Raw genomic sequence first — 21,336 nt, 5'->3', positions numbered from 1 at the left:
GCCCTGCTGTTCAAAGGATTCATTGTGTTTACTCTGGGGCTGAAGTTTTGGGATTCGATGAAAGCATTTTCCGGGCAGGATTCTGAGATCGCCCACCAGGCTGGTTAAATGGACAAGAACAGTTCCCTCTCCCAGCTAGAGTGAGCAAGTTCTTGGTGTTCGGTGCCTCCACCGATGGCAATGATTTTAGCTGAACTTTGCCGCTTCCTTGTGTGTTGTGGCAATTCCTCCTGCAGGCTCATTAAATTTCTCTGTAACTTCCTTTCTTTGGAATGTAGACAATACTTAACATGCCCACATGATACATCACGTCTTTCCCATTGATTTGCTCTAATCATCTCTTGCTATTTACTGATTCAGACTCTTTTTCTCTTTCAGTCATCTCCACCTAATCTAAGCAAATGTACATACCATCATTACTAGGCCAACCCTAACTCCGTGATAGCGTTCCTCAAATTCTTATCTTATTAAGTAGGAAGTTTCATGACAAATAAATCCAGAAGTTGCCTCATTTCTTCAGAAATACAAATTTACAGAGAAAATAATGTAATAATAAGAATTAAGTTTTGTTTCCATCAGTTGCTGGATGAAGGTTCTATGGTGATATTTAAGATATTCATCAGTCTTACAGGGCAAGGCCAGTTCTGGCACTCTCTCCTCTACTGCTTAGGGTCTTAGCTGGGGTCATCTTTGTGGATTCCTGGGAATATCTCTAGTGCCAGGTTTCTTGCTAGCCCCATAATGGCTCCCTCAATCAAAATATCTCTTTCCTTGCTCTCATCTCTGTTCTTCCTCCATCTCTACTATACTGTTCCCTCAAGTTCTCCTCCCCGATTCCCTTCTCCCCTTGTCTTCCCCTTCCATCCTCCTTACTCCTCCTACCCTATGCTCCCAGGATTTAATCCCTACTGCTTGGACTGGCTGTTTTTGGAACCTGTTCTCTTTGCATGGATACCTTGCTCAGCCTAGATATAGTAGGGAGGGCCTTGGACCTTCCCCAAAGCAATGTGCCTTGCCCTCTGTGAGGAGTGGATGGGGTGGATAGGTGGAGAGAATGGGAGGAGGGGAGGTAGTAGGAACTGGAACTGGAATGTAAAATGAAAAAAGATAGTTTGTTTTCTTTTTCAAAAAATAAGGCCGGGTGGTGGTGGCGCACGCCTTTAATCCCAGCACTCGGGAGGCAGAGGCTGGCGTATCTCTGTGAGTTCGAGACCAGCCTGGTCTACAGAGCTAGTTCCAGGACAGGCTCCAAAGCCACAGAGAAACCCTGTCTCGAAAAAACAAAAATAAATAAATAAATAAATAAATAAATAAATAAATAAATAAAAAATAAGAAAATAAATAAATAAGTTTGAAAAAAATCCTAAATTTTGCAACCCCCTTTTTTTTTTTTTTTTTTTTTTTGTCACATAGGATCTTGTTTTTAGAGATGTCAGTCCTAAGCCTCACTGCTCTTCTGTGGACACGCATCTCAGAACAAGGAAATACAAATGAGAAAATAATTATTGGTCATCTTCCATCATGTTCCAGAAATATATTTGTTGCCATTTTTGCAAAGTTCTACAATGCAAACAAAGGGTATGTTGATCTGCACTTAAAGCGATAAAGCAAATTCTTTTTTTTTTTATTCTTTTTTTTTTTCCTGTGTTTTTTGGGGGAGGGAGGTGGGTTTTTTTTTTTTTTTCTCTTTGGGTTTTCGTTCCAAGCAATTTTAATTTATACCAAAAGAATTCTCCGACCCCTTTATTTTTGTTGCTTGGTCTACTCTTAATCCTCTGGCTGCCATCCAGCTATAAATACTAACTTACCCTCCGTGCAGCCTTTCAAATCAATTAGTTGACAGTACAGAGTTTAAGTTCCACAAGCGAAGACTAATTAAGGATTCTGCTAGACAAGAGAAAGCCAGTGTTGGAAGAGACCAGAAGCAGAGACGCAGTTTAAAACGCATTTACTTTTCAGTCCATACCTTTAATTAGCTGTATCACTCCGGGGACTATAATTATCAGAATCGCTGTGAGCTTGCAAAAGGTTAGGAAAATCTGGATCCGGGCGCTCCAGCTGACACTCATGCTATTTAGGACCATCACCACAGCTGCAAACAAATGGACAATGTCACAAAAGGCGAACCCCCATGAGCACATGGATGTCTCAGGTCCTTGACAGTAGAAATGTGATCTATAAGCCTGGAGTGCTGGCATGAACTACCAGAACCTAGGAAGTTCAGAATCGCAGGCTCTGCACCAGATCTAGTCTCTCCTCTATTAAAACACTTCCTTGATATACATTCAAGCCTGAAAAGTTTAGATAAAACTCCTGCACAGTCAGAGAACCTGTTTTGGTTTTTGCGCTTTTACATTGCCATGTGATAACAATAAAGTAATGAAGAATAAAATATCTTCACTCTAAAGTTATCCCGTGCATCATGGTAGCGTTGCATTTCATCCTGAGGTCATCCAGTGGGCCATGAGAAGGTGGAATTTCATCCTGAGTCTTCCATCAGGTCATGAGAATGCTGACTTTGACTCAGGAAAGGGTAAGAAGTGCTATGTATCAGGTCTTGTTCTTCAACATCAGGACCAGCCCCATCAGTACTCTTGTTGAACTTCCTCCCTGCTGTCCAAATAGATAATGAGGGGTGAGCTTTAACTACCCTACAAGTGTTGACTATTTGATCAAAAAAATTTTGGGGGATTTTTTCAACGTAGGATGCACAGTGGGTCTGAAGCCAGGAGACTTTCTTCTTCTTAATGATAATGTTGACAGTTTCCCAAGAAGCCACCCCTGTCCACACCAAGGACAGAACAATGGCTGTTCATTCAGACACTGCCAGCAATCAGCTCTATCCCTGGCCCTGGTAGATAGCTAACATATTTTTGTTGTATGAATAAATGAATGAATGAGTAAACTGGGTTATCAAAAATGTTAAGGAACAGTTTTAATAGTGATGTTCTAGATTTTCCTTTTCTTATCTGATGGAAAGTCTAGGGCTACTCTACACAGTGAATTTCAACTTTATGTTATTGCAAAAAAGGTAGTAGGCACAGTGCAGCCGAAAGCAGTTGGCAGCCATTTCATTCTGGACACATATGTTTTTCATCAATAAACCTTTTTTCTTTTTTTGTAAAGGTATATTCTCCCTTAGCAAAGATTTTAAAAATGAATGGAATTATTTCTCAGGAATTTAAAAAAAAAAAAAACACTACCAAAATTCTTACCATTCAAATTGGAATGTGTACAGTCAGGAGTTGTTAACATGCTTCCCTTATATAAAATAATCATTTCCTCAGTTCCCTAATTAGAAATTGCTGCAGTATTAGCAATACACAATGACTAATGGGAAAATTAAAACAATCTATACCCAAATAGAACCTAATTAATGCACATTCTTTCAATGGTTTTGGGCAGCTATCTAAAATCAGCATCCAATCAATTAAGTATTACATGCAAAGGTGTTGATAGCAGCTACTGACCCACAGAATAGGGTAAAGAGCCATTGATGTGTGCACGGGGAGATGACAAAGTCAGAGACCGGAAAACAGGATGTCTGAGGATTATTTATAAAAATAATATCAAGTATCTAAAGATGACAAAACATCAAAAATTTTCAAACTTGAAATTTAGTTTACAGCAACATTTCAACAAATTTTGTGGAGAAAAGAACGAGCAAACTATGTACATAAATGTGCATACACAACCAAAGCTAAAGAGGTGATGGGGGTGAGGTAAAAGAAAGACGAACAGACTTTCACTAGGAAACGGTTCACATGGTATAGGCAGATTACTACCACACTATACATACTAAATTAATACAATTTGCTTTGCAAAACATATCCCTAGAGTAAGGGTAGACATTTTAATGAGTAAATGAAGTAGTGAATTAAGTCTTACTGAGAAAAAGACAAATTCAGGGGGCTCAGAAGAGTCCACTGAAAGTGAAACGGGGTGTAGTAATGTAGTATTTCAAAGTAATAATGACAGCAAATGGTCAAAAGGGCCTCAGGTAGGGGGCATCATATTTAAGCTATTTTTGAAGCTGAATATTTGAGGGAATAAATAGATCCACTGTCAGTGATCAAAGGCATTATTTCATCAGGAATGATTAAAAATAAAATAATTTATCTGTCTCTAATACGTACAGAGAAGTGACATATCAAAAACAATGAAAGGCAATCCTGCTTTTTTCATATTGAATGAGTATCTATTTCCTTATGTCAACCTTGTGTAATTAATGGCTCATCACATGAGAAGGGGGTCCAACTTTGACATGAAGGTGGAAAAAAAAAAACTTGTCCTTGGTTGTCCCCAGCAACAAAGGAGCCCTGTGCTTGCCTTTCTCAGGTGGTCCTAAATAAAAAAGATGCCCTGGGAGAAAGAGAAAAGGAGAAAAAGAGGGAAATGAAGATGTGGACACACTGGGCAAGAAGAAATATTCTCATTTGAAGAACACCTGATCACATGCACATTTGGGAAAAGAAGGTCCGCTGCCTCTTAAATACTTTATGTTCATTGAAATACAAAAACCAATGAGGATCTGGGACATTATTTTCTATTTTCTAAACTTTCCCCAAACAAATGGAAGACACAAATCAATCACCAGGAATTGATCCTTTCACCTTGCTTCCTTCCCCTTAGCTGAGGAAAGAATTCTTAAAAGATTGACGTCCCTCAAGCTTTCCTCCAAGGTCGGCTTTATCTGAGCAGCTAACATTGTACTCATCGGTAGCTACATCATCTTCCAGGAGGTGCCCCTCAATGACCTGGAGGTACAGTCTAGTAAGGGACAAGGCCACCTATGGGGCAGCCAGAAGAGGCTCTCGGGCTGCTATAACCACTGTTTCATCCTGTGTTACACAGCAGGATTTAAGGCTGCATGTGCTATGTATCCAACAGTATTGAGTAGGGATTTGGGATTCAGTAAACACAGCAGTGGGCTGAGTTTCTGAAGTTAACCACATCTGCCTTTGAAATGCACGCCATCTACGCATATTGTATAAGAAAACAAGTCTGAGCCAATACTCTGGCCTGGGTTTTACTCCCTTAAAGTAACAGTTAATTTCACACATGAGGAAATTTGGGGGGGGGGGGGGGGCTTATTTCAGATTTTTACCAAAACGAAAATTCAGCAAGCAACACATGGCCGTTATTTACTTATTTATGATGCAGTTTCCTAGAAATCAAAATGTAGCAGAAAAAGCTATATCCATAAATCTTAGAGATAAGGAACCCATTTTTGAAAGGAGTTGTATTTAAAAAGGATGTTTAGGGAAATCTTAGGGGCTGGCGCTCTGATTGAAGGACTAGCAAGTATTTCTTCCAGCACACTCCATCACTCGCCTCTGTCTTTCATTTTGAAAAGAGAGGTTACAGATTGTTGTCTCTCAAAGCCATATTCTTTCGGGCTTCCGCCTTTGGAGCACTCCATGCTAAACTGCTAACACATACAGATGCTATATATGAATGCTACATGATGAGATGAAGTGGGTGCCTCCACTGTTTCCTGCAGCAGCTGCTGGGTTCCTTTATCTCTCAGCATCCATTTCCCGGATGCACGGATCTCAGAAAGTACCTTTAGACCGCAGACGGCCAACTCTGTATCTATGATCTCACTGTTGGGAATAAACAGAGCCAGCAGCACAGAAATGTAAACTAGTATCTTTTATCAGAGATGGTGCAAAGACTTCCATGGGTAGTGTTTGTCAATCTTCACATCTCTACGACATGGCTGCGAGTATCAGTTGTGTATTTCTTATGAGCAGGTGAAACTCTGGCTTCTGTTTAATTTGATTGTCTTCATAAATAGGCAGTACGTGTTAAGATAAGATTAGAAGGCAGGTTGGCAAACTCCTGAGCTGAAGCCTTTACCACGAGTTCACAGGTGACACAATGAGGAAATTGCTCAGAAGATATCTGTGAGCTCACTGATACAACCAGTTTTTTGTTTTGTTTTGTTTTTACAACTTCTGCCTCTCTTTCTCGTGGTTCTCTGGAAGGGTTCCTGTCTGTCTTAGGATCTCAGGGCACTTTGCGTCCACACTTTGCATATCATCCTCCTGAAAGATATGGCTGTTGTTCCTTAGTATATGTATATCTTGCTGTGCATATCTACTGAAAGGTCAGCTGTATTGGGTTGTAATTTAGCTCATGGAGAAGATGAGCAAGGATACCTAGGCTTCAGATTTAAAGAGATCCACAGACACGCACTGTGACTGGATTGTCAACACAGGCTAGTCATATATTTTCAATACAATCTGAAGGTGCCAGGAAAACAGAAATCGTCATAACATATGTGTAGCATTAGCTGGTTTGATTGTGTCTTTCTCTGTGTGTACATGTCCTCGTGTGTCCGCCTGAGTGTGACCACAAGGTAGGCACATGCGTATATACATTAAGAGGCCAGAGACAGATGTTGACCTAGCTCTCTACTCTATTGTGGAGATAGAATCTCTCATTGAAGTCGCGCTCACTGAATTAGCCCTGGAAGCTGTTCAGTCTCTTAATTCTTCAGTCCTGGAATTACAGGCTGGGGATGAAATTCAGGTCTTCATGCTTGCTTAGCAGACATTTTACCTACTGAACCATCTTCTCAGCCCTTAGCTATGATTCACAATGACAGACAAATGCCATTTTCTTGCCCACCCCAATTACATTCACAAGGTTTGAGCTATACAACATGACTCTTATCTATGAAGCAAACACGCAAAGCATGCGAGACTTAGAGATGTGGTAGGGTAGACGTGAGTACAACTCACAGCATAAGAAGAAAGTGGTACTGTAATATTATTCCACATGAGAATATGCTTCTTTAGGTCCAGCTTTAGCTACCAGAGGGATAGGCTCAATATTTTAAATCCTGAATAAACATGCCTGTTCCTTCAGACTATGAGAGAAGTGGAAATTGTGATCTTCCACAGAAAGTCGTTCATCATGTCAGAATCGGATTTATGGACATAAAAGTCAAAGTGAATTTACAAGATTTTCCACTTACACTTCAACATGCCTAACATTTTTGTAAAAATGGACGGCATTTTGTATAAACACAAGCATCTCATCTTCATTATTTGCTGGAAATGGGGTACTTTGAAGAAAATGTGGGTAAATTAGCATTTAGATAAATCCCTCCCTTGCTCTGCTATTATTTTGCAAATGATGGTTAAAATTTCACAAAAGTTGAAACTCTTTTGAAGTTTGACCTTTTTCTATACTTAACTAGAGATTTAAATTCCTCATTTCCCGCTAGGAACTCAGGAAGTAATTCGTGCAATTAAACTCCATTTTCTTCATCTCCTCAACCTTCCCCCTATATCAGGCAGAACATCACCTATATTCACTTTGAAAAATAAAGTATTTGAAAGATTTGCCCCAGGTAAATTACTCTTTATTTTTGTTTCCACCCCCTGTTGCTCCATTAAAAGCTAAATTCCTCTTAAAGGCAGTTTGACTTTTCCAATTAAGTCATTGACTTAAATTACTTCCTGCAGACTCAAGAGAAAATTCTGGTTTTTCTTTCAGTACTTTTGAGTTTAAGAACTTGTCCCTGATCAGCATCTGTAGTTTATGTCACAATTGACAAACTAATACTATAGCTAGTGACAAAAATAAAGTGAAATATCGAGGTTCCATCAACCCATCAGGCTCTTCTCTAGTGACTGATTCCTCTACCAAACTCTACTACAAATACAGGAGCCCAAGCAGAGCTTGCTGATCCTTTCTTGCAATTGTTTTTAATTTGGGGGAGAAGTTTGAAATTTTAAATTCCCTACAATATGAAAGTCGCCTTTAAAAAAGGTTAGCAAAGTTGGAATTCATAACAGAGACATTTAGACTTATAAAAATACAAACACATCAGCACTATTTATCTAATTTCATGGCCAAAGCACGAAAACGTTGTGGATCTGTAAATATTTGTCCATCAGGATTTACTTTAAGATTTCTGCTTCTGTTTTTAAATTAATAACACGTATTAATAATAGTCTAAAGAGTTCTTTAAGATATTTTCCTTGAGATCCTTTCTCTTCTCAGTCTTCATGAAACAACTGTGATGGGATTCGGTCTCATTCAGGGAAAGAGAATACGATAGATGGAAAAATGGCTGTTAGTCTAACCCTTTAGTGCAACATCAGAGTCATCAAGAACCTTCCATGTGTAAGGAACACTTCAATCTTTAGTCTCTGATAAAATTTTACATTTCTATAGTCAATCAAGATACATTGTTATTTCACAGGCATTTTATCAATCAATGAAACAAAAGCATAAATATGTTTAATAGACCAAGATCACATAACCAAGAAACCAGAACACTTTGTTCTAGATCCAAGTCGTTGGTCTATAGTAATTACAACCACTGTGTAAGATGATTCACCCCTAAAAGATCACGGTGCCAGATCTAATATCTTGTCTAGCAAACTGTTTCTCTCCACTAATCATCCTCAGAACTGAAACTTGCTAAAACTTAGGTTTAACAGGTCACAAACTACAGGTATTTCTGCCAAATTTAAAACAACAACAACAACAACAAAAAAAAAAACCTTAGAGCTCTTCTCATAAAGTCAATCAGTTAACAGATACCTCTGGAGCACAAACAGGCAACCTAAGTGCTGTTGAGGAGCTGAGAACATAGCATTGTAGAGGCCCCTGGTCCCAGGGGAATTCCAGTGACATTTCTCCACAAAAGTAGAACTACTCAGTGCTTGTCCTGCATTCTTAATAAGCTGCAGGAGTCATCACAAATACTCTACATATTGCTATGTCTTCACGGCCCCCACAACACAGGCATAAGCATCCGGAGACAATACTGAGGTGCAGAGCAGTGAGGTCAATGGTTCCTAGGTTTTCTATCTATGGTGTCTATAAAGGGAAGACTGTCATAGGCAGCTACATCTTAATTCGGAGAATTCCAAAACGTATACTTTTCAGTCATTTTCTTTGTCTTTCCAGAGATGTCACGGAACAACTGTGTGTTTAGGAGTAAGCTGTTTGTTGAGAAATCCATGTATATCATCCCAGAGATGTCACGGAACAACTGTGTGTTTAGGAATAAGCTGTTTTGTTGAGAAATCCATGTATATCATCCCAGAGATGTTTTTTACATAGGATCACTCACACTCTGTTACTGACTAGCCCTTAGGGAGTCTGCTGTCACAAGTGCATTGAGCTTTGTGTTATTCTACTTAGCCACTGTGGAGGGAGCGACCCTCTAAACAGTTTTCCCTGAGTGTGCAACTCAGCTACTCCTGTGTTCTGTTCTCTGGGTTTTTCAGCTTAGTCAACTACGATCTTAAAAATTCAGAAAACAACGATTCAATCAGCAACTTCTCTCCATGACTTTCTAGAATGTTACAGGAAAGGACCGTCAGATTTGGCTCTGGATGGCTAACTGATTTTTGTGCATGTTTCTCTTTTCATTTCATTTCTTTCTGCAATTTCTAAATGCCTATACCCATTGATTTAAAAAAAATGAACAACTTCCTAATTTGTAGCCCATAAACAATCTTCTAGCTGAGAAGGGCTACTAACTATCAAAACTTGAGAGAAAATTCTTATCATGGCCAAAAATAGGCTGAGAAAAAATAACCCTGAGGGTGACAGTCAATATCACCAGAAACAATACAAACACAACATACACACCCGACATATAAGCATAACCCCAGAATCATTCATGAGTAATGATTTCACATAGCACTGGCATAGGGTAATTTCCAGTTCAAAAACCACCCCTCAGAATAGTTCTTCATCTCTAAGAGTCTCCCGATTCACTGTCCGTTTAATATTTCATTGCAGAAGAAGTTTTTATTTGTCTGCTTTTGAAGATCATCTCCCACATCTGTTGATGCAGTAAACAGTTGGCATACATTATAACAGCAGAGGCCACTTCGAATCCTGTGTTTCTGCCTCTAGTTCCTGACACCCATTTGAAACGTTAAGCACAAAGAACCCAATTTTGGGGATACTATGCAAAAAAAAAAAAAAAAACGCTAAAGAAATTTGCCTCCAATCACTTGGTTATGTTGTTTTTTATTTTCGGTTACAGCTACAATACTCACTGATGCCCACAGCTGTTACGAGCTTGATTGCAAGTTCAGGGATTTCACATTGAACAAAAAACGGTTCCAGAATGTAGCGTCCAAAGGCCAAGGATATCACAGCCGTAGCTCCGGGGCTAAGAAGGAATATATGTAGGTTAACTACAGGCAGCAATGAGTATCAGTTTCACTAAAACATTTTTATCTTCAGGTCTTACTACCTAACATGTGGAACCTATCTACACAGACTGTTATGTGTAGTTATGTATCTAACACAGACGTCTATTATGCTTAGAACTTGGTCTTTTATTAAGTCACCATACTTTCCAAAGGAAATACTGTCTACTCCAGAAATGGTTAATTTCTAAAAGTCTTTTTGAAAATCAGCACTTGTAGGTGTTCATTGCCAAAATATGTCTAAATCTTGAGTGTTGACTCTTAATTTTCTAGTTCAAAAGAAATCCCAAAGTCAAGAAAATATTCTTAACTTCTTAAGAATATGTATAGAGAGAGAACCACAGAATAAGCAGACAAAATCCCAGCCTGAGGAGACAGAAACCAGACAATAAGTCATCGCTCTCTAGTTCTTCAAAGGGAAAAATGAATATTCCATTTCATCTTCAATATGCGTACATATTGTTGCCACACACAAGGAAATCACAGAATTGCTCAAGTAAGAGCCCCTTTCTGCTTCTCTTCCTTCTTGTGGTTACCTAATATCCAGGCTTGATCCCTGGATTACCAGAAAACAGCCACCATTATCTGTCTCCAACCTTGGTCTCCTCCCTATTTCCAGTCACCACCACAAACATTGTAATGTTCTTCTCTCCCTTCTCCAAGGCGGATGCTGTTCTTAGTTGTTTTTTTTTATCATTTATAAGTCTTTCATTTGCATGACATTTCAGTATCCTTAAAACATACTTAGGCCTTGGTCAGGTCTTGCCCATATACTCAGTCTAAACTTCTCCTGCCTCTTCCCTTGCCTTCTTCCCAGAATCAAGATGTGAATCACTTCCGTTCAGAGCCTTTTCAAATAACTACCTTTGCTCCTGCCATGAGTGGAACGTGTAGGGCAACTTGATTGTTCTGTGTGCATAATCAGCATCAAATAGCTGCTTTTTGTACTATCTGGGTTCAGTCTTGGTCCAGAGAAGTGTCCTCAACCCTCCGTCTGGGTCAGATCTGTCCAAGTGTCCTCTTACACAACGCCAAACCTGTCCCTTCCACCCTGCATATCACAGTAGGGTTTCGTTTTTTTGTTGTTGTTGTTGTTTTTTGTTTGTTGTTTTTTGTTTTTTCAAGACAGGGTTTCTCTGTGGCTTTGGAGCCTGTCCTGGAACTAGCTCTGTAGACCAGGCTGGTCTCGAACTCAGAGAGATCCGCCTGCCTCTGCCTCCCGAGTACTGGGATTAAAGGCGTGCGCCACCATCGCCCGGCTCACAGTAGGGTTTCTATTCTACTTCTTGTGACTCCCAGGTTGAAACTCTTGACTTTGAGTTCTATCAGAACAAGACTGTGTCCATTGCTAATCAGAACTTTATTCCAGCGCAGTGACTGTCACACAGTAGTCACTGAATATTTTGTAAATGAGTGAACCTAACTTTAAAGTCCCCATTGTGTTCTGTCGGGTGAGTGTGCCTGGATTCATTTTGCAGATTATTTCTAGCAGTACAGACTTAATTCTCTAGTATAACTTTAACATTAGAGATCACAGATATTACTATTTATATGTTATGAGTATTACTATTAGAAGAGAAGCATTTATGTACTGAGGGAACCATGTCCTTCTTCATGTCATTTGTTATTTCGTCTGTTTGAAAAATTACCCCAGCAGCACGAGTCCAGTGTGAAAAAGGGGAATACAAATGTATCTAAGAGCTTCCAGAATTTATTCCGGTAGTTGGACTACACACACACACACACACACACACACACACACTAAAGCAGTTGTTTCACAACTAAAGCAACATCTGATTATCACCTATTTAGGAGCAGGAACTGTGGTTCATTCCAATTTAGATCTCTTTATCTTGCCATTTGCCATTTGCAGCAATTTGTGGAAAGAATAAATTAACGAACCAGCACCATATCTGTCCACTGCGAATGGAGTGATCGTACCCACGGCAACACTGAGCAATTAGATAAAGTTACACAGCAAGCGCATGGATGAAGATGCAGTGAAGTCGAAGGACATCAGGCTGGGAGGCCCAACAGCCTGACAGGCCAGCATTCTAAATGTTCTTATTTCAGTGCTGAGCATGTTACACTCAAAATAACATAATCTTGGACTTCCTGACGCTTGTTAAGAAAGGATTCATAGCCAGGATTCACAGGCAGCTGATGTAAATGGTGGGAAAGTCATAAAGGTGTAAGACTGCCTAATGCAACATTGGTAGCTAACGTAGTAAATGAAAGACAGGGTGATGAGTTCAATGTTAGTGGGCTGCAGAGGCTACTTTCGTTTTTCAGAAGGATTAAGAGATGAAAGAAATGTCATAAGCTAGGGATGAACCAAAAACTGTTTTCTCTTTTTAAAAAAAATTAAAAGGTGTGTAAGGATAAACTTTGAAGAGTACATGACTCATATAAGTATACAGAATTACATCCCAGATAAGAGACCTTGGGGAAACAGAAAGGACGCTCTTTTATCTTCATTTAATTCTAGCAATTTCTAAGCAACAAAGAACTGTCATTACCAATGAAGTGTGCCCTACTCTGTAGTTTGTCATTAACGCCATAACAATCACTCCTGCTAATGAACACGTAAGAGCTCTGCCTTTGTCACGTGTGTTAAGAGCAGAATGAAAACTCACCTGAGATGTCAGCCCTGCGGGCCATAGGTTTACAGGGTGAGCAAAGTCCCCTGAGGATCCCTACTGAATTCTGCCATCAGAAAGTGCAAGTCACATCCTGTGGAGGAGTTAGCACAAAGCACCTGTGACACAAGCCACACACATAACATCACAGACTCCCCACAATGCTGAAGGAAATTTGCTGTTCAGAGTGACTTGGCGCTATTCCGTGCCAGGAGAACAAGGAAGGGGGACTGAGTCTTACAGCCGTACAATCAAAAGACTTTCGCAACTGCAGATTGCTTGTGTGTTTAATGTGAGGAAATGAATCACTCGGGCTGTGTAAACTCGATCTTGTTCTTACTTTTCGTGAAGCGTAAGACTTGATAATACACTCAGTTGTTTGGCACAGATGTTCCTTAGTCACAAAAGTAAAGATAAATGGCCTGATGACATCATCAACAATAAGAAAAAACTCAGAATGCTGGCACATTAAACTCTGTCTGGTCAGTCAAAGGGCCAGGGTGTCAGGGGGGATTTTGAAGATTCACCTCCTCTCTAATAAATACCTTTCCCATGAATTAAATTTGAAGTTTAAAGAAAACTGTTTTTATGCCTTAGGGTCTTCGTGCTTCCAACAAAGTCACATGACACATATTTGTCATTAGTTAAAAGTAGTAGAGATGAACCTGAAAAGCGATGAAATGAATAGGGTTATTCTCCCTGAATCGTTGCCACATCCTTACCGTATTATGAGCAGTTCCACCCAGACTCGGACAAAAGCTAGTAAAGGGCCGAAGACCTCCAGAATGTATGTGTAATGGCCACCAGATTTCTTTATGCTCGTCCCCAATTCAGCATAGGACAAGGCTCCTGCGAAAGGTTATAATAAAAAGTTATGAATTTGACGCATAACCAAGCAGTCTTGTGACCGAATCACACAGCAGCATTTGGGTTACATTCTTTTGGTCAGAATGACGTCCTTCACGAGAACAATCATCATCTCATAACCAAGACCCACCGAGTTTCTCTTTTAACTTCCTCACAATTGAGACCTGCCTCGTGGTAATAAAAAAAAAAAGAAGGAAGGAAGAAGAAAAAAAAAAGAAAGAGAGAAAGAAAGAAAGAAAGAAAGAGAAGGGAGAGAAGGAGGGAGGGAAAGAAGGAAGAAGGAAGGAAGGGAGGAAGGGAGGGAGGGAGGGAGGGAGGGAGGGGAGGGAGGGAGGGAGGGAGGGAAGGAAGGAAGGAAGGAAGGAAGGAAGGAAGGAAGGAAGAAGGAAAAGCCAAGGACTGGAAAGATGGCTCAGCACTTATGAGCACTGACTGCTCTTCCAGAAGACCCAAACTCTATTCTCAGCATCCACATGGTGACTCACAACTATCTGTGTCTCTAGGTCCAGGTGATGAAATGCCCTCCTCTGGCCTCCTCCAGCACCAAGCATGTACATTGTACATATATACGCACATAGGCAAAATAGCCATACACATAAAAACGAAATAAAATGAACTGAAAATAAATGTAAGGAAAAGAATTTTGTTCAAAATGGTTGACTACAAACATGGTTGAGAATTTGTGGTCAGAAACCAGAGGACAAAGGCAAAAGACAAGGCAGATGTCAATGATACTGACCTATTCTATGAATAACAACACCACTTCATGCTAAGACAAGCTATGCACTCAAACTGACCTAATTATGGCATTTAAAAAATTGTAAATAAACAATGTTTCTGTGGCACATCAAAATATGGGTTATCTGTTCTTTGGACCAGAATGGACCGCACACCTTGTGAGATTTCCGTTAATTGATTTTTCAGCAAATTGAATCTTGATTCAGTTGCTTGGTTCCTGCAAATGGTTATTGTGGATGTTTTCAAGATGTACATACAGGAAGTTGAAAGGACAACTGCTTTTACAATGAGATTCCATATGTATAGTCACATATGAAATGTAAAATCAATTATAAATTAAGTTATGGGTACAAACAATACTCAGATGAGACTGGAGAAGCTATTTTAACTCCTCAAATACTAATTTTCATCCCCTTTGAGGTGAAAAAAATGCATTTCATCTCATAAAAGACTTGTGCATATTAAGATTGTAAAGCATAGCACAGGTAGGCCTGATTCTGTGAACAACACACAAAAACACAATACTTACCAACTAACTCATAGTCAATTACAAAGGACAAAAAAAATAAATTCTAATTTGAGCCAAAAAAATATAAAAAGCACTGAATACATTGCTTAGTGCTCAAAGGTAACAGAGTTCTGCCCAGGAACCTAATGACATTCCATGTGGAAAGTAATTCCTGATCAGTAGTGTCTCCTATAGAACGCCCAAAATAAATATAATTTGGAAATGTAGTGAGGTTTGAGTGTGACCTTACCTGGTTCCCACACATAGCATTATCTCAGAGTCACTTGGAGAATTATTTTAAAGAGGAAAGGAATCAGGAAAGACTTTAAGACCACACCCTCGACTTATTCTCAGAGTCCAGACTCCACCCCAAAGAACACTCCAAGCAGTTCTGGCGTTTCTTAATGCCCAGGGATGCTAAAGTGTTGAGTCTGCATGTCATTATTTAAGAATTTTAGAGTAGTTCACTAATTTGGAACTAAAGGTTAACTAGCTACAGTAAGCTTCTTTTGAAAAAGTCATTACCATGTTGGTAGGTTGTCCAGAAAAGCAACCAATATAACCTAGTCATTGGAAAGAGTCTTGAGCGCCTTGGAATTTACTGTGAGGGAATCAATACCCAGACCTCTGTACACTTTGCCCCGGGTTTAAATTGAGTTCTTGGAGAATGGAATTTTCATTTAAAGGTCTCAAACTCCATAACTATGTGCCCAGATGAAAAGAAGTTCAAAGCAGGCTATAAAAGTCCATGTGTTGACCTCAGTGCTCAAAAAGTAGTAAACCAAATACAGATGTTGCTCCCCTTAGAGAGGGTGACTTTGTCCCCCAACATATTCAGAGCACTAGTCAGTGGGAACTTCATGGGCAACATATAGCCTAGGGATCACTCTACACATTTGCTTTGAGCTAGACAGAAATCATTCTACACAAACTTCATTTTATAAGTGCTAAAATATCTCAAGGAATTAATTGAATGACAAATTCTTATCACCTCTTACTGGAAGGTTAAAAAAAAAATCACATGCTGAACCCAGTGTTGGGGGCTCTCCTAGTCCACATTCTTGATTTGTATTCCCTGGGTTCTAGAGCTTCAAGGAGAAGAGCTCTCTTTTTGTATCTCACTTGTTTCCTACTTGTAAAGACTTTATCACCAAAAAGCTCCCAGTAATTGAAGTGGAAACAATGTAAGAGTTCATCTCTGAAGTCAGTGCCCAAACATCCACTTCAGCTCACAGTACCCGCTCAGGTGTTCTCTACTGTTTCCTGAGTTTCCTCTAAAGATGGCAGACTAATATACACAAGCATATTTTTACTGTGCAAGTCAACTAGCCCAGCCTTCAAAGTAATTCATTTTACCGTGTCTGAATAACCATTGATTGTGTGTGGAAATCAACTCGCACAATGGGAGATGCCTATATGAAAGTCTGCAAAGTCCAAGAAACTGGTTGTAGTTTCTCTGATTAGATATTGATTTATTCTAAATATATCAAGTACTGGAAGGCGCTGAAAGCCTGAGGGGACGCTGTCATTTAAGATCAACAATTGAGTTTCTCTTTGTTTCTCTGGGCCTGCATATGCCAGAACCACTTTAATATTAATAATGTAAGGATCCTGCTGGAGATTGGGACAACTGTATTACTGCAAAGAATGAAGAGAACTGGAAAGGGACCACACACAGCTGTCACCAAACATTTCATAAGGCATAATCTAGTCACATAAATGATGTCACCAAGGTTTCCAGGTTCTTAATTGAGCCATAGATCTTTCTATAGGAAGTCTACTTTTAAAAGTAATTGAAATGCCTCCATCCTAAAAACAGATATTTGGGTTCCCTCTGTAAGTAGCTCTCCCCAAACAGCGATTTAAAATATCATAAGACCTTAGCAGAAAGAATGAGTGGAGCCCAAGTTAGCACTCAGTCCCAGAGTAACTTGGTCCCAGAGTAACAGGTTAACAGAATAACTTAAAAGTATGAGCTACTTTGGGACCAAAGTATAAATCAAATCAAATAAATTGACCATTCACCACTTTCTGTCACCTTTACAATGAACTCGGGGAGTTTTCTGCTGATTCGCCCTCCTGATCAAAAGTCAATTATTTCCTCTACAGTATTAAGCCTCAAACCAATCAAAGAAACAGAACTTTTGAAGAGAAAAAAAAATAATAGCCAGTGAACGGGTAGAGAAATTATGTTTCCCTAGAGACGGAGTAAATCACAGATGAAGAAAACAGATCCAGGCAAAGCAGGGAAGACACATCCAGTGAAGCCTGGAGGCTCATGCTGAGAAATTATGAGAACTTTTCTCATTTAAAGCTATTAAAAAGGGGGGGGGGAAGAAGTTCAAGTCATTGCCATTCAAGAGACTGAGTCACAACAAACACCTATCTTTCCAAGGACTTTTGAAAGCATAATATTAGGAATGAACAAGTCTATGAATTAAAAGTATCAAAAAGGCAAAGAGAACCACCCATTTGTTAAGCTAATAAAACGTCTGTGCCAGTGTTCTGAACATCCAGTTCTGCATGTAAATAGGCCATGCGGGCTGCACCTCACAGGTGTTTCAGCCAGAGAGCCAGCTGCCACAGCGCCCTAAGCATGCCTGCCTCACAGACTCCGCAGAGAAAGCTTGCTCGGCTTTCTGGGTCATCAAAGTTAGTTTTTGCCCTCCTCACACCAGAGAAAAGTCAGAGAAGTCTGTCTCAGACAGGAAAAGAAAGGAGTGTAGCCTGAAGGAAAGAATCCAAGAGGATTCAGTCTATGCCAACAGCAGTGTGTTTGGGTAGTGCACATACCTGAACAACAACAACAAAAATTCATAATATTTCCGGTAATATTCGCCATTCATTTCCTCCTCAGAAATAACCCTTTGCTCTCCTGGAGAGCCCCACAGCCACACCCCCCAGAGAAGAAACACACTCACCAAAAAGTGACAGTACTCCACAGGCCGACCAGAAAACCAGGGACATGCCCACGCTGCCCGTGCTCTGGAGTATGCCCTTGGGGGAGATGAAGATGCCCGATCCGATGACAGTGCCGATGATGATGGAGACCCCCCTCAACAAAGTGATCTTCTTTTTCAGAACCACCTTCTCCTGCCCAGGTGGCTCTTGGTCCCCCATGGAGGGCAGCCTCCCACTCACATTGCCAGGCAGGTAACCTCCTTTGGAGATGGTGGCCACAACTGGCTTTCTGACCATGATAGTGTCACACCAGGGGAGGGGAGTGAAGAAAAAAGAAAAAGAAAAAAAAAAAACACAAACAAACTTTCAACTTTGGTTTCTCTAGATGTGACTGGTCCCTGCTTCCTCTTTGCTTTCACTGACTGGCTCGGCACTGTGATGTCCACAGGTGAAAACACAGAGGTGTGTAAGAGCCTTCGTGGCGATCTAATTACTCCCTTGCCCCTCCGGAGCACCTGTGTGTGGCACGGGCTCCAGGAGCGTCAGTTTGCTGCAGCCGCGGCGGCTGCCCTATCATTACACACCAGCTCAGCTTCCTCGTGGGCTTGTATTTATGCTACCGCCTGTCACACCAACTTACTGGGCTACAATGATGATGCAAATTCTCCAGGTTTGCATCAGCCACATGAGAAAGCTCCAGCTTGAGAAAGCGCCAACATTACTCAGCTTTTTTTTTTTTTTTAACAGTAGCGGGTGTGTTGCTCAACTGACCTAAAGCATTTCCCTGAACTAAGCATACTCTTAAAGAGGGGCTTAACCAATCCAAAAGAAGTAAACTGAGAACAGACTTTGTCCTAGCGGTGGCTTTAAGCAACTCAGCTCGCACAGAGAAGAGAATATGGAAAATGAAACAGGAAACGATTACTTCATTTTAAGGAGTTGCTTCTTAACTTTTAACGCGTGCATAAAAACGTTGTACGCACAACTGTTTTGACAATAGAAAAGTGCCTTAGGGCTGCTTCGTTTGCAGCAGCAAAGTTTAGACTTTATAATTTGTATTCTACTTACTTCCCCGGGTGTGTTTCCTAGCAACACTGTCAAATCTAATATTTACAAAGCTAGAAAGTTTCTGCACACCAGAGCCGTGGCCACGCACAGCTCCACATGAAGAGACGCAATTATTTCTTAAGACCTCTAATGCGCTGGTGTTTAAGATCGCCATCTGAGTTCGAGAAGCTGAACCACCGGTGACTGGAGAAAATCGTCTCTTTGGGATTCTCGTCAGCACAGCGCGATTGCCTGAACTAAGTAGAGGACTCCTTCATTTGCATGTGGCTCCGTCAAATTAGAAAAGACTCTACTGTGAATCTTAGGCAATACTTACAATTGCAGGAAGGCACACCTAGAGCAAACGCTTGAGAAGGAATTCACAGCATAATAGTTGGAGAAAGGAAGGGGATTAAAGGGCCTCTTTTTGGATCTGTAAGCCATTATGATTAAAATGTGAAGTGTATTCAAATCAACAAGTGCTAAGTTTTAGCTAGCTCGAAGTCCTAAGTTCTCGGTGACTATTAATAGAAGTACAGTGTCCATTTCATAAAACTAAAAAGATTTTTTTTACATTAGGAAATACTGAAATTTTGAGGAGATGGAAGTATTTAATCTGATTTAGTGTTCTACAATGTGCACATGTACTGAAACCTAACACCCTATTATAATATACACAGCTTTTATTTTTGTCTGTCAGCTAAAAAGAAATTTAAACAGATAAAAGTGCATTGAGATTGCAAACTAGAGTTAAAATGTTTACATTGAAAAGATCAAAAGTAAACATTTAAACTTGGAACTTTCTCCTTCTACCCAAGTGTCTTATAAAAGCCAAATAAATACCAAGAGAAAAGGAATCTCAACTATATCAGCTTTGGCTCTGGTTCGCTGCGGTTTGAATTTAATGAGAAGAATCCGATGCCATCATTATCCTGAAGCTACGTTCAGACCCATGATCAAATATGCTTTAGAATCTCAGAACAGAAACAACAAACAAAAACTCTCTGGAAGGAAGGTTGAGCTGAGGGGAGAGAGGGGAGGGAAGAGAGGGATGGAGAGATGACAGAGGCAGGAAATAACCTGGCAGGAGGGACTTGCAGGGACGGGTGAGATTGGGGGTTGTGGGGGTGACAGAAGCAGGTAGCAACCATTGGAAAGGAATCCTGGAAAATCAAAGAAAATGTCTATGACATGATTGCCTCATCGCACCAATAACTGAGGCCACACCATGGCCCTTTTACATGACCTACTCAAAGTCTGTATAATTTGCTTTGGATATACCAATCCGCGTTCTTATAAAGCCAAAATTAATACTTTTCATCAGCTGTTATTTATTTCAAAAAATAATAAATGGAAAATGGTCCTCATTAAATCTTGTCCAAATTCCTCAGAAAGGAAAACAAAGGCTCTCCTGCCCTCTGTTCTATTTCTCTTGCTTTTGGCCTGAATTACCACTCACATAATCCTCCTGATGAATGAACAGAAGCAGGGAGGGGAAGTTGTGGTCTCCTCAAAAGGAGACGTTAATTCTGAAGAAGTAAGAGTTTAAAATAAAACACTAAGCCCCAGGCAACTGTGTCCTCTCCTTGCCAAGGCTTCATATTTGATGACTAGATTATAAATGGGTGGACTAGTAAGACTAGGGTGCTATTCAGGCAGGATGCTGGAAATATTCTAAAGGAGAAAAAGTGTTCTTCCAGTTTTAAATAACATTCTCCTCCTTAACAATTTTAATAGGCATTTATGGGGAAAAATTCTGAAATTATACTAATAGCCAAGAAGTGGGACTCCCCTGTAGGGAACTAAGTCGGAAACTTTTTTAGTACTGCACACAGCTAATAAAAGCCTTACTATATCTCTTTGAACCACCCACAAATTTTCAAAAAATACAGGTTTCAAAGTGTTGAACTACCTCTAAGGTTAACAAGACTTTATAATCACCAGTGTTAACCTTATAATCTAAGAATTTGGTTGATGTTCAGGTATGTATGTTATAAAAATAAATTCAAAGTAAATAAGCTTATTGCCTTCCTCCTGCTTTTGGTGTTATTTTGAGCATTTTAGAGATTGTTCATGAACACTTACTTAATGTTTTCTATGCTCAAGGATGGTCCCAGTTCCCTAAAATCATCTCATGTGTTGTGGTAGCTAACATGTTGTGCTAAAGATGTTAGCTCCATGTGCATAAATATAGTTTATGATTTAGGTGGGGCCAACCACATAATTATTTTTCAAGTTGCAATGCATTGGAATGTGATCTGAGCTAACAGATTTCTAATAGAATTAGAATTACCCTTTCTTTTTTTTTTTTTGGTTTTTCGAGACAGGGTTTCTCTGTGTCTTTGGAGCCTGTCCTGGAACTAGCTCTTGTAGACCAGGCTGGTCTCGAACTCACAGAGATCCGCCTGCCTCTGCCTCCCAAGTGCTGGGATTAAAGGCG

General features: G+C 40.0%; 1 protein-coding gene across 1 annotated transcript in view; it reads right to left on the bottom strand.

The window, feature by feature from the left end:
• Slc7a11 (solute carrier family 7 member 11) overlaps window positions 1–18,211 on the bottom strand; it is a 67,304-nt gene extending 49,093 nt beyond the window's left edge. The window contains exons 1-4 of the mRNA XM_041659352.1: window positions 17,870–18,211; window positions 13,558–13,684; window positions 10,041–10,156; window positions 1,967–2,092 (exon numbers count right to left, since the gene is read on the bottom strand). Of these exons, the coding sequence (XP_041515286.1) occupies window positions 1,967–2,092; window positions 10,041–10,156; window positions 13,558–13,684; window positions 17,870–18,146 (646 nt within the window). The 5' untranslated portion in view covers window positions 18,147–18,211. The remainder of the gene's footprint in view (window positions 1–1,966; window positions 2,093–10,040; window positions 10,157–13,557; window positions 13,685–17,869) is intronic.
• Between the last annotated feature and the right edge of the window lie 3,125 nt (window positions 18,212–21,336).

This window comes from Microtus oregoni, unplaced genomic scaffold, assembly GCF_018167655.1.
Source record: "Microtus oregoni isolate MIOR12 unplaced genomic scaffold, Mior012 000010F_ref0000083, whole genome shotgun sequence".
Lineage (NCBI taxonomy): Eukaryota > Metazoa > Chordata > Mammalia > Rodentia > Cricetidae > Microtus > Microtus oregoni.
This window is presented reverse-complemented; position numbering and strand designations above follow the sequence as displayed.